The sequence below is a fragment of the Lampris incognitus genome, chromosome 5 (assembly GCF_029633865.1).
Source record: "Lampris incognitus isolate fLamInc1 chromosome 5, fLamInc1.hap2, whole genome shotgun sequence".
Classification (NCBI taxonomy): domain Eukaryota; kingdom Metazoa; phylum Chordata; class Actinopteri; order Lampriformes; family Lampridae; genus Lampris; species Lampris incognitus.
The window spans coordinates 43,967,173-43,981,631 of NC_079215.1; the positions used below are offsets into that span (position 1 = coordinate 43,967,173).

A 14,459-nucleotide genomic window follows, 5' to 3' on the forward strand; every position below is an offset into this window, starting at 1 on the left:
CAAATCAAAAAATCAAATAACAAATCTCAAATGACCTGTCAAAAATTTGCCCTTTAAAAAATCCAATCTTTTACCAACAAAGCCCCTCTGGTCAATGACTTCATCACAGAGCACAAACTGAACAATTTATGTATCACAGAAAATGGGCAGTCATAGAATGACTTTCTACAGCTGAATTCAGCAACTCCACCAGGATATGTTTACATATGCAAAGCCCAGTCTTCGGGCAGAGGAGGCGGCCTTGCACTGATTTATTGTGATAGTTTAAAACTAATACCACTCTCTCTACCTGATCAATCTTATTTTGAACTGCTGGCTGTAAACTCTATGGAGATTGCTGCTCTGTACAGACCACCTAAGGCATCGAATATTTTTGTCACTGAACTCTCAACAGTTTTAACCACCCTTAGTGGAATGTCCATACATCCATCCATTATCCAAACCACTTATCCTGCTCTCAGGGTCACAGGGTTTCTGGAACCTATCCCAGCAGCCATTGTGCGGCAGGTGAGGAGACACCTTGGACAGGTTGCCAGGCTATCACAGGGCGCACACACGCACACACACATTCACACCTAGGGACAATTTAGTATGGCTGATTCACCTGATCTTCATATCTTTGGACTGTGGGAGGAAACCCACGCAGACATCGGGAGAACATGCAAACTCCACACAGAGTATGACCTGGGACGACCCTCAAAGGTTGGACTACCCCGGGGGTCAAACCAAGGACCTTCTCTGAATATAATCCTAATGGGTAATTTAAATGTTCGTTTTGATAACAATGACAATATGTTCACTAAAGATTTTAAAGCAATGTTAGATTGCTTTGATCTAATGCAATATGTCATCTTTGCAACCCACACCAAGGGTCATATACTTGATTTAGTTTGCCGTTCCAGCATCGCACCATATAACATCAATTTTTTTTGGGTGGGTGGGGGTTTCCCCCCTTTTTCTCCCCAATTGTACTTGGCCAATTACTCCACTCTTCCGAGCCATCCCAGTCATTGCTCCACACCCTCTGCCGATCTGGGGAGGGCTGCAGACTACCTCATGCCTCCCCCGATACATGTGGAGTCGCCAGCCGCTTCTTTTCACCTGACAGTGAGGAGTTTCGTGAGGGGGACGTAGTGCATGGGGGGATCACACTATTCCCCCCTGAACAAGCACCCTGACCGACCAGGGGAGGTGCTAGTGCAGTGACCAGGACACATACTCACATCTGGTTTCCCACCACAGACATGGCCAATTGTGTCTGTAGGGACGCCCAACCAAACCGGCGGTAACACGGGGAATCGAACCAACGATCTCCATGTTGGTAGGCAATGGAATAGACCGCTATGCTACCTGGATGCCCCATATATTATCAATTCTACTAAACTATTCATCGCTGACCATAAAGCTGTGTTATTCAACACCAACCTACTGCTCAGTAAATCAAGGGTGCATCGTACCATATCATACTGCAACATTAGATATGTTAATCCAGATTATCTCAAAGAGCTTTTGGCTTTGGAGGTGGTTTTGTGTCCCTGCTGGTTTTTGTTGTATAAGGAAGCTTTCTCTTTGGTAAATGTGGTGGGCTGAGCTGCCCAGTACAGATTCAGAGAGGCATTAGATAGAGATGTCCTGTCTCTGGACAGCTATACTCTTTAGCTACTGAGCCTCTTCTGACTAGATTAAGATCCAGGCTATCAGGAGTTATGCTACCAGGGTTGCCTCACTGCCCCTTGCTGGTGGTGTTAGCGTATGCTGATGACATTACTGTGTTTGTCAGAAACCAGGTAGATGTTGGGTTTCTTGATATTAGTTTAGACATGTATGAAAGGCCATCTTCGGCAGAAGTGAACTGGGAAAAAAGTGAAGCTCTGCACGTTGGGCAGTGGACAGACAAGGGCAGGCCAATGTTACCAGGAAACGTCAGATGGGGAAGGCAGGGCATGAAATTTTGGGGTGTTTTTCTGGGAACAGACGAGTTTCAGAGGAAAAACTGGGAGGGTGCTGTGGAGAGTGTGTGTGCCAGACTGTCTAAGCGGAAATGGCTGCTACCTCAGCTTTTCTACAGGAGGAGAAGAGTCCAGATCATCAGCAACTTAGTTGTCTCGACCCTTTGGCACAAGCTGATAGTCTTACCTTCACCAAGGGGTCTGATTGAAGGAATTCAGAGGGCAGTTGTGGATTTCTTCTGATCAGGGCAGCACTGGTTGAGGTCAGCGATACTGTAACTGCTGGCACAGGAGGGAGGACGGGGCCTGGTAGACATTGAATCACTGATCACAGCCTTCAGGCATCAGACAGCTCAGAGACTGCTTTACAGCTTTGGCCTACCATGGACAGATACTGCCTGTTTGCTGCTAAGGAGGGCTGTATGCCTAGGTTATGAAAAACACTTGTTCCTGTTATGGCCCCAGTCCATGGATTTAACTGGTCTGACACATTTTTACCAGTATGTCTTACAGCCATGGCAGGTTTTAACATTCCATCGGGAAGCTGTGATGATACAAAGGATGTGGCTCTTTCAGGAGTCCTTGTTTGGAAACAGTTTCATCACCCCTGAGGTTGTATCTTCTGTTAGCCTGAGATCCAGACTGAGATGGGCTGGCTGTGTTAAGCTGGGTCAACTCATAAAAACATCAATCGCCTGTCTCTCCTGCTGTAGAACAGTGGCAAGGAGGACATCCTGTTGTCTCTAAAGACCCTAGAGTTGGGAGACTTTTGAGACTCTGGGGAGGGGGAAAGCTGCCTATTATATCAGTGTGAAGGTTTCAAACTTATGCTTCCTGGCAGAGGTGAAGGTGTTGAGATGGACAGATTTTTTTGGTGTGGGACCATCCATGAGGAGTTCTTGGCAGTCCCTGTGCAAACCTCCCATTAACAAACGGACAGCTTACCTCCAGTGGAGGATTGTACATGGGACCCTAGCTACAAACAGGTATCTGGTGCATCTCTATCCTGGCACAGGGGATGGCTGTCCTTTCTTCTTGCAGACAGGAACAATATACCATCTGTTTATTCAGTGTTCCAGACTCGTTAGACTACTTAGACTACCCTAGACATGGTTTCAGGGCTTAGGAGAAAATTTGTCTTTTTATCTATGGTCCACAATCTGCAAAGAAAAAAATCTGTACACGCATTAATGAATTTCATGTAAGGACTGGCCAAATTAAGTTATTTGGAAAACAATGAAAAACCGTGTGAGGGGTGAGGGGACAGAAGACATGGTTCTGATGCTGACTGGAATGCTGGCAGCTCGACTCAGACTGGAATTTGAGTTTTACAGACTGAAAAAAAGAGCAGTTTTTGTGAACACTGGGGTGTGCAGGATGTGCTGTGTTCAGTCAGAGAGAATTATTTGGTTCTCTCTCTCTCTCTCTCTCTCTCTCTCTCTCTCTGTCTCTCACACACACACACACATGAACATGCAACAAATCTCTCTCTATTCTTTGACAAATGCTGATCTTAAGTCATAAATTGTAACTCTTTGTTTAATCATCTAGTAATCCAGCTAATATTACTCAGCAAAAAAAAAAATCATGAATAATGATCTAACTGATATGACTGTATCCCCTAAATTGACTGAGATATTAATTTAAGGTTTCAAGTGGATTCCTGCCATGCAGCTATACTGCCATTTAGTGACCGTAGGTGGTTAGGTCTCTCTGACTTTTTAACTGTGTTTGGTTATTTTCTTTTCTTTTATTATTTTCTTTTTCGTTTTATTTTATTGATGTTATTCTGTAGTCATCTCATATAAGATAGTATTTTTTATTATATTATAATCAATGAGTTGTTAGTTAACTTGTGTTCACCTCTCATAGCCCCTCTTCCCATCCACCCCTGTATGTCTGTGTTATGTTTATGTCGTCTTGTTTCACCCCGTTTATTGTTAAGCGACTTTTAGTATTAGAAAAGCGCTATATAAGTTTAATTTTATTATTACTAATAGTATAGGAACTCATCTCACTAATTAATTAGTTAGGAATATCCTTTTGGGTGAGTATTTGATTTGATGGAATAATTACTGTTTCATCACATGTTCTCCTGGTGTTTTATGCCGTACACTGTAACATACTTTCCATGTTCAGAATCAATACCGATTGACCATGGTGTTAAGCTGGGTATGTAAAATTTGTGAGCATAGTCTATGTCTTTATGCACGCTCAATATCCAGGTAAGGAAGTCACAGAAAGTTAAATCAGTTCATCTGGAAACAACGTTTATCAAGAGAAATGTTTCATCATTCATCTAAGTGACTTCTTCGGTCTCAGCTGACTACGGGTATCCCCACCCTTATAAAATCGATAATTGAGCATGCATAAGGACATTTTGAATTATTTTGGTGAGGATTACCCTAAACGTGTTTGCGAGTATGAGTGAATGTCGTGTAAGATGACAGACTACAGGAACCACCTGAGATTCGGCCTCAGGTACAGACAGAGTGGGATTAGACCTAAGAGCCTGCAAATTAAATCTTTGGTCTAGGGCCACTGAGCTAGCAAGTTCCTCCAGAAGGCACAGAGCCAGCAGTTGAACGAACAGGTGAAACAAACCAATTTTACCAATCGACACTTTGAAAGCCAAAGAGGAGCAGATCCAACGGAGACTCACGTCGCGTATAGATGAGACCACTTTCCAACATGTGATTGAGTTCACGGCGAAGGCTTGTCTAGCACGACATGAAAAATTGGAAACCAGGCAGCAAAAGAAATTCGACCCACGTGCTGCACATCAGAGATATCAGCAGACAATGAACGGCACCCTCAATGGCAGACAGAGAGACAGACACCAGACACATGACGGTGATGTGGACAAGTTGGAGAAGAATCTGTCCGACAGAGAACTCACCCAGGCGGGAAAAGACTTCCTTGCTAAAGGGCTGAGTTATGCTGTCATGCCGACGCAAATCCTGCCAGTGGAACTGATCACAGCCACTGAATTGGCGATCCGTAACAACAACATCATGGACCCAGAAGCGGAGCAACTGCAGACGAAAGTTTGCGCCTGCCTTAGCAATGCGAAGCCGCCGCCGTCCAACATCAGCAGAGATGAGAGGAATGCACTCACAACTCTCATTAAGGACAATAACATCATCCTCTTTCTGGCAGACAAAGGCAGATGCACTGATTTATCAAACCAGACAGACTATCATGTTAAAGTTATGTCGTTACTTAGCAACATAAATACTTATGAGCCCCTAAACGAGATCCAGACAGTGGTTACAAAAAAAAACAAAAAACAAAGGTGATCGATTGTCTGACGCTGGTAGAACAGGACAATGCAATTGACAGAATTTATACCATAGATTATACCCAGGGGAAACTACAACTAGTCTGTATGGTTTACCAAAGATACATAAACAGGATGTGCCATTATGGCCTATTGTTTGTATAGTTAACTCAGTGACCTATAACATCTCTAAGTTTCTGGCAACTATTCTTACCCTGTCGGTAGGCAGTAATGAACATCACATTCAGAACACTATGGATTTTGTGGATAAGGTGAGGGACATCATTATGGAGGGGGAATGAAACAGTGGTCTCTTATGATGTTAAGTCTCTCTTCACATGCGTTCCTGTTGGTGAAGCAGCGGAGGTAGTCCGCATGAAATTACAAGACTCTGATACACCCTGGAGAGCCCAGTCTGACCACTCAGCTTTTCTTTATTCAGTATTTTAATCATCATATTATACATGGCCGTACCTTTAAGTTCATTTAGACCTGAGTTAAAAAAAAAAATTCCCAAAGGTAAAGAGAAGGGAAACTTTGTTTTCCTTTTGAAACCGCCCTCTTTGCTTTTGAATTTCCCTGTCTACCCTCTGTGGGCTTCCTTTAAATCGACATTTTTGTCATTTCATCATCCACCAGCATATCTCCCCCTTCCTCAAATACAGACTCTGCCACTCTAATAGCAGTCTGCTCTATTTGGTTTTTGAGACCACGAGACATATCTCACCCAGCCAATTTGCTGTACTCCCTTTTCTCACTGTTTTCTTTGTCTTTCTTTTTTTATCCTGTTAATTCTCCCCTACTTGCTCATCCTGGCCACTGACTTCTACCTGCACAAATTCTGTTACCTTCTCGTTCTGATCACCTTTTTTGACCTGCTCATCCTGCACAACACCCTGTCCTACCTGCTCAGTCTGTCCATTTTACTTATCTTTTCCAGACTCCGTTTCTTTCCGTTCCACAACCTGATCCAATTCTCCTGTCCCCCACTCGCCCTGCTTTTTTCTGCCCTGTGCCAACCCAGCAGCACCGTCTCCAGCCGGAGATGCACTGCTTGTGGTGGCATCGGGGGAAGGCAGCGGCCCTTGAGGATCAAACCTTCCCTTACTACTTACGGGACAAGACCTTATTAAAGCCCCTCTGACCCACACCCAAAGCATTTCATCATAACAGATGTTACAAAAATAATGTAATCAAACGCATCAATCGTGAATTTAAGCGCTAGGTCCAAATCCTCCTCATTAATTTTCAGAATCATAAAAATGTGTCTCCTTTGAGACACAACGTGCTTCAAGAGAGGAGATTTGCAACCCGAAGAGACCATTTTTATCAGGGACACTAGCTGTCCGTGTCTTGTAAGCTCCTTCTCCACAGCCACATTTCTCATGAATGGGGGAGCATTAGAAATGGTAATTCTCTTGGCTGGATTAACCAGCGGCAGAACGGGAGTAAACATGTTCTTAATCACCACGCCACTTTCCACAACCTGGTTGACTTTACCAACACTATCCAAGGAAAATAACAACAGCACTGTTCATTGTGGATGCAGATCATATGCAGCACTCCTCCACCGAGCACTTGACCACCAGGGCCAGATTAATTGCATGCCGGTGTGCCAAACTGTCAAACCCCATTCCTCCGCCTCCCACAGTGGGCATACTGCCCAGTTGGGCTGGTAGCACTGCTACCAAACTAAAGCCACTGAAAACCTAACTAAAGACAACAAACAACAAAAAGCATGTGGAAATGGCTAGACAGATAGAAAAAAACTCAAGTTTTAGAAACTCGCTCACACCAAAGCATCATGCTGCTACTCCATCCACTCACTTGCACTTCCGCTCAGAGGGAGAGAGAGAGAGAGAGAGAGAGAGAAGCGTAACATGGGCACTCATGCTAATTGCCATCAGAGATACAAACACAAGGTTAGAATGGTGAGATGCTTTCAGAAAAGGGTTTAGGAACAGCAGCACAAGACCAAGAGATTACTGCTAATTCCACCAGTCATAAATACATTGAGACTAATACCCTCCCAAAGGAGAATACTAGTGGCAAGGCTCAGGAGCAAGTCAAACTATCAAAGAAATAAAATGACTTGTTGAAAGTTAATGTGAAGAGATGATTTTTCAATTTAGATTTTAAAGAGTCTACAGAATCAGATTCTCTGATTGTGGCTGGGAGACTATTCCAAACAAAGGGGGCATGGTATGAGAAGACTCTGCAGCCTGCAGACTTCTTATTCACTCTGGGGACAGAGAGGAGGCCTGCACTTTGAGAACAGAGGGCACAAGAAGGTACATAATGCTATATAAGATATGACAGATGTGAAAGGGCAAGCCCATTAAGTATTTTATAGGTTAAAAATAGCACGTGTTGTTTTAGTTATTATTCTAGCAGTAGCATTTTGAGCCAACTGGAGTTTTTAGTGCTAACATGGGGCAGGTCAGGATAAAAAAAACCCAAAAACACTGCAGTAATCTAATCTGGATCAAACAGGTGTATGGACCAGGGTCTCAGTATCCGCCATGGATAGAAAAGACTGAATTTTAGCAATATTTTGTAGGTGGAAAAAGGAGTACTCACTGGTTTCTCGAATATGAAACTCAAAAGATAGGGATTGATCCAAAATAATACCAAAATATTTGGCTTTGGAACTTTGGGAGACCACAGAGTTGTCAAGAGATCTCTTCTCTTCTCTTCTCGTCTCGTGTCGTCTCTTCTCTTCTCACCTCGCCTCTTCTCTTCTCTAAGTCTGAATTTGGCAAAAGCTCAAATGGGTGAACTGATGGGTTTATTCATGCATGGCTGAGGTAGAATACTTTGAGACATTGATTATGAATGTAGAAATTAACCAGTGAAATCCATCCACTTCTCATAGGTTAAAAATAGCACGTATTGTTTTAGTTATTATTCTAGCAGTAGCATTTTGAGCCAACTGGAGTTTTTAGTGCTAACATGGGGCAGGTCAGGATAAAAAAAACCCCAAAACACTGCAGTAATCTAATCTGGATCAAACAGGTGTATGGACCAGGGTCTCAGTATCCGCCATGGATAGAAAAGACTGAATTTTAGCAATATTTTGTAGGTGGAAAAAGGAGTACTCACTGGTTTCTCGAATATGAAACTCAAAAGATAGGGATTGATCCAAAATAATACCAAAATATTTGGCTTTGGAACTTTGGGAGACCACAGAGTTGTCAAGAGATCTCTTCTCTTCTCGTCTCGTGTCGTCTCTTCTCTTCTCACCTCGCCTCTTCTCTAAGTCTGAATTTGGCAAAAGCTCAAATGGGTGAACTGATGGGTTTATTCATGCATGGCTGAGGTAGAATACTTTGAGACATTGATTATGAATGTAGAAATTAACCAGTGAAATCCATCCACTTCTCATAGCTTTAAACACCACTAATCTGTTGTCTTGCAAAACAAGACTTCAACCGAGGCATTCACAACAAGAAAAAGTTGGCCAAGGTACAAACAGACTCAAGAGCCTGGGGTTTATTTGGCATTGCTGTGTTGCTGGAGGGAACTCAGCTTTTGTAATCCAGACGATGTGCTGGTAAAACAACTGGACTGCTTTGTATTCCTTTCAAACCCATCTATGGTTTCAATTTTCCTCCTTAATCATGTTTTTCTCTGCTGTTTTCCTTTCACTTTGCCTGTTATTAATGATTCTGCCTTCATACAAACCCTTTTCTTGGTTCCTTCTCTTCTGCTATTTATCTCTCGGTCCCATTCTCCCTCTCTTCCCCATTGCTCCCCCCAGTCGTGGACAGATATCTATCTCTCCTGGAACCCAGAGAGCTATCCTGGGGTGCAAAACCTTCGCTTTCCCTCCAGTCAAGTCTGGGTCCCGGACATCCTTCTGTACAACAGGTATGCACAGTCCCACTGCTCACAAACCTGTCATTTGTCTTGTTGTTCTCCCTCTCCTCTTCCCTCCTTTGTCCTCTCCTTTCTTCTCCTGTCTCCTGCAGCTTTCCTCACCTCTGCTCCTTTTGTCTCATCTGGTCTTATAAATCAATGGTTTTTAAAATGGTTCTAAGTTGGGTGTCCGGGTAGTAAAGCAGTCTATTCTGTTGCCTACCAACACGGGGATCTCTGTTTCGAATCCCCGTGTTACCTCCGGCTTGGTCGGGGTCCCTACAGACACAATTGGCCATGTCTGCGGGTGGGGAGCCGGATGTGTGTATGTGTCCTCGTCGCTGCAACTAGCACCTCCTCTGCTCGGTCGGGGCACCTGTTTGGGGGGGGGGGGACTGGGGGAAATAGCGTGATCCTCCCACACGCTACATTCACCTGGTGAAACTCCTCACTGTCAGGTGAAAAGAAGCAGCTGGCGACTCCACATGTATCAGAGGAGGCATGTGGTAGTCTGCAGGGGGTGGAGCAGCAACCGGGACGGCTCGGAAGAGTGGGGTAATTGGCCGGATACAATTGGGGAGAAACGGGGGAGGGGGGGGTTCTAAGTCAGGATGCAAATAATGGAAATGTTTGCCGATATCTAATAACCGATCATATCCATTATAAGTTTGGCTGATACTGTTACCACTATTATTCATTTCTTTTCAATAACAAAATGTGTTTTAGTTTCCACCAGTGGAGTTTACCTATATTATTATACAGTAACTGGGATGCTTGGTGCAGATGCTGATGCCTAAAAACATTGCTTGATTATTACCTGTCTTGGCGTCATGGTGGCCCAGTGCTGGCGCCTCACAGCAAGAAAACTGTGGGTTCGAACCCTGGGGTTGTCCAACCTTGGGGGGTGGGGTGGGGGATCATCCCAGGTCATCCTCTGTGTGGAGTCTTCATGTTCTCCCTGTGTCTGCGATGGGTTTTCTGCGGGTGCTCTAGTTTCCCCCACCGTCAAAAGAAACATGCATGTTAGGGTTTATACTCCTGTCTGTGCCCCTGACACAGTCAAGTCAAGACAAAATTATTTGTACAGCCCAATATCACAAATTAAATATTTGCCTCAAGGGGCTTTACAGCAACACAACATTCTGTTCATTGACCATTGCACTGGATAAGGAACAACCCCCCCCCCCAAAAAAAACAGCAAACCCTTTATAGGGGAGAAAAAATAGGAAGAAACCTCAGGGAGAGCAACAGAGGAGAGATGACCAGTTCAAGGCAATATGACTAAAAACTGCCAAACAATAGCAACTGGAATGATGATAGAAAATGTTTGCATTCCAATTCAAAGAGAAACATGCTGTATTCCCCAATGTTCTAGCAACCGTAGTCGTTTCACTGTTCACTGATTTGGCCATTTATTAATTCACTGGTTGTGTTTATAAGAACCCCGGTAGCTGCAGTCCCGTAATTGGAAGGGTTAGCTCAGAGCCAGTCCTGACCCCCCTGGGGCCTTAAGAAAAATTCTGCTAAGGGGCCCTTGTCCCTGACCCGTGAGCCTTGTAAACCATTTGCTATTGCTACACAGTCACACCAGACACCCCCACAATCCCCCCTCATTTAAAACAGTTTGGTCCATATGTCGGTCTGAGAATAAGTAGACCTATACAGAACAGAATGAAGTATGAACCAACAATATTGATGAATAGAATATTGTATATAGAATCTTAAGATGTGTGAATATTAACATATATAAGAAATTATAGAAAATATAAAATGTAGAAAATAATAAAATATAACCCTGAGCCAAAGCTCAGGGTTATATTTAGTCCAGTCCTCACAATATTATACAATCAGTGGCAGCTGGTGCTTTTTTTGGGGGGGGGGGGCGCAATTTACAGTCACAGAGTTATTAAGACGGATGATGCAGCTGTCAGGTGTGCTGTGCCAAGGTAAATTGCGCCCCCCCCCACCCAAAAAAAAATAATTGCTAGCACCAGCCGCCACTGTATACAGTTAACTTTGGCTATCCAATGTGAACATAAGCTTATAGGCAGCTTTATGTCTAAAAAAAATAGTCAAATAAAACCTATACACCTGTGTGATTAGCGTTGGCTATACAATCTAAACATAAGCATATAGAAGCAGGCGCATGGAAGATGTATTAAGTAGGGGGGCTGCCAGCTAAAACAAATAGTATTGTGGCGAACCGGCTTGAGTCGAGATGCAGAGATCTCTTTTTAACTGCAACTCCCATGCCCCATATACCGCACACCCCAGGAGTGCTCTTTTATTCACACTGGCCAGAACGGACCAGAACTGACAACAACATAACCAGTCCCCTACATATCTTGAGTCGAACCCCCAAAACAACAACGTAATGGTATGCTTGATTGCAACAGTGTGAGTGACGTAAAGCAGAGGGGTATAGCCGTAAAGGGGATTGGACGTGGGCAGAACGATGACTGTGATACGTGAATGTAGTGGTTGAGTTATGCTAAGTAAAGGTTAACAAAACAAACCCCCTAACACTGGACATTGGATTATTTTAACAATAAACACCAAAACCATTTATTACATGGTGTCAGAAGTGGCAGAAAGAAGATGGCAAAGTTTAATCCACCGGAGAATTTCTGTTTCGAAAAACCAGTGGAGTGGGCGGACTGGAAGAAATTCTTCACATGCTATTGGACAGCTGCAAAGCTAGATAAAGAGGATGGAAGCGTGCAAGTAAGCACTCTGATCTATCTATACATTAGGTAGTGAGGCAGAAAATATATTTAGTTCGTTCACTTTTGAGGAAGGTGAGGACACGGACTATGGGGTGGTTATAGAGAAGTTTGACACCTACTTGATACCTAAGCGTAACGTCATTCACAAGAGGGCCTGTTTTTACCAGCTGGTGCAGGGTAAGAGTGGAGACATATTTATTCATGCTCTTGAGCTTTCGGAGCACTGTGATTTCGGAGCTAAACATGAAGAACACATTAGGGACCGTGGTAGGAATCCAGGATAAGGAACTGTCTCGCAAGCTACAACTCATCTTCACCCTGGAGATGACGGTGCAGGAAGCGTGTCAACTGGAGGAGGTGAAAGTCCAGGTTAGCCAGCAAGGTGAGGGGGCATGCGCTATACAGGAGGTAGCACAGGGGCATGCAAAGCACACAAAATGGCAGAAAAAAATAAAGACAGGGAGAGGGGCTTCAAAGACAATGACCGCAGCAAAACGTGCAGTAGATGTGGTAAAGCAGTGCACAAGAAGCAAGATAAACACCCTGAAGCCAAGTCCACATGCAACAGGTGTAAGAAAACAGGACAGTGGGAAAGGATGCGCAAAAGCAAACTGGTGAGTGAAATCACAGAGGGTGAAGGGGATGCATCTTACTTTCTGTGCTCAGTTAATAGCACACTCTCAAGCAACAAACAGTGGACTGTACAACTGGACATAGGTAGCACACTGTCACATTCAAAATAAACACTGGGGCTGATGTGTGTGTCATGAGTGAGGGGACCTTCAAAACAATAAAACCAGAGAGAAAATTAAGCCAGGCTAAGACTGTACAGTGTGGCCCAGGTGGCCAGTTGAATTGTGTAGGCAAATTCACAGCACACACGGAGCACAAGGACAACAACTATACATTTCAGGTCTACTATGTTGTCAGAGGAGAGAGCGTGAGCGATTTACTCAGCCGACCACTAACAAAGGAAATGGGCCTAGTGAACAGAGTTTATGCGGTTCACAGCACCGCAGAGTTTGGCCTGCTCAAGACACAGCCAATAAAAATAGTGCTAAGAGAGGACGCACAACCCTACGCAGTCCACACCTCACGCAGGGGCCCATTCCTCTCATGAAGCAAGTCAAGGAAGAGCTGGAAAGGTGGGAGGTTAATGGCATCATTGAGAAGGTGAGTGAGTCCACGGAGTGATAAGCCCCCATGGTGCCAGCCCCAAAGAATTCAGGCAAGGTGCATATCTGTGTAGACCTTAAAAGACTAAACAAAGCCGTTAAGAGGGAGCGATTCATCCCACCAACGACAGAGGAGATCACAGCCAAACTGAGCAGGTCAACTGTATTCTCATCATTGGACGCAGCAGCAGGGTTCTGGCAAATACTGCTCGACGAAGACAGTCAGAAACTAATAACTTTTATCACCACTTTTTCCAAATATTGCTTTAAACGGCTCCCTTTCAGCATTAGCAGTGCCCCAGAAATATTCCAGAGGAACATGGTAGAAACACTGGGAGGCCTGCTGGAGACGACTGTGTACATGGATGACATCATCGTTCACAGAAGGGACATGACAGAGCACGGCCAGTGCCTACAGAGGGTCATAGAGCGGCTGGAGTCTGTTGGGCTGAAACTGAATGCTGAAAAGTGTGCACTGAGATAGAGAATACTACACTTCCTGGGCCACAAGATTGACACAGACGGTGTGCGGCCTGACCCAGCCAAAGTGTCAGCCATCCATGAGCTCTCCCCACCCGAGAGTTAGGAGCTCAAGAGGGTCCTAGGTATGGTGAACTACTTGGGGCAATATATTCCCAACCTGGCCGCTGTGGGCCAACCGCTGTATGAACTGATTAAGTCCAAGTCAGGGTGGACGTGGGATCAAGCGCAACAGTCAGACTTCCAACAGATCAAAGTACTCCTCACCACCTCACCTACCCTGACATATTACAATGTCCACAAGCCCACGGCAGTCTCTGCAGATGCGAGCAGCTACAGGGATGGTGGTGTGCTTATGCAGCTCCACGATGAGGACTGGAAGCCCGTGGCATACTGCTCTGGACAGCTGAGCAACACAGAAACCAAGTGTGCCCAGGTTGAGAAAGAGTGTCTGGGCCTGTAAAAGGTTTGGACAATATCTGAACGACCTAGAGGGATGCAAGTTGATCATGGATCACAAAACCCTAGTCCCGCTGATGAACTCCAAGGATCTGGACAATGTACCCATCTGCTGCCAGAGGTTGCCAATGCAGCTGATGAGGTTTAATCCTACAGCGGATTACGTACCCGGCAAGACCCTGATCATGGCGGACACCCTGTCCAGGAGCCCCTTGAGAGACAACAGCCAAGACACACACATGGATGTAGAGTACTATGTCACATGCATCATCGAAAGCATGCCAGCTACAGGGTGGAAGATGGACAGCATCAGAGCATACACAGCAGCAGATGACAAGCTACAAGCCCTAATCAGGTACATACAGTCTGGATGGCCAGAACACATATGTAAAACACACCCGACTGTTAGAGAGTTTTTCCCCATGAGAAATGAACTGTCAGTACACAACGGGTTGGTGATGAGGGGTAACAGAATAGTCATTCTGGAAACGTTGAGGGAAGACGTATAAGACCGAATACATGATGGCCATCA

General features: G+C 44.6%; 1 protein-coding gene across 1 annotated transcript in view; it reads left to right on the forward strand.

Moving 5' to 3' along the window:
• Positions 1–14,459, forward strand: part of LOC130113010 (neuronal acetylcholine receptor subunit alpha-7-like) — a 146,112-nt gene that overhangs the window by 98,170 nt on the left and 33,483 nt on the right. The window contains exon 4 of the mRNA XM_056280527.1: positions 8,990–9,099. Coding sequence (XP_056136502.1) covers positions 8,990–9,099 — 110 coding nt within the window. The remainder of the gene's footprint in view (positions 1–8,989; positions 9,100–14,459) is intronic.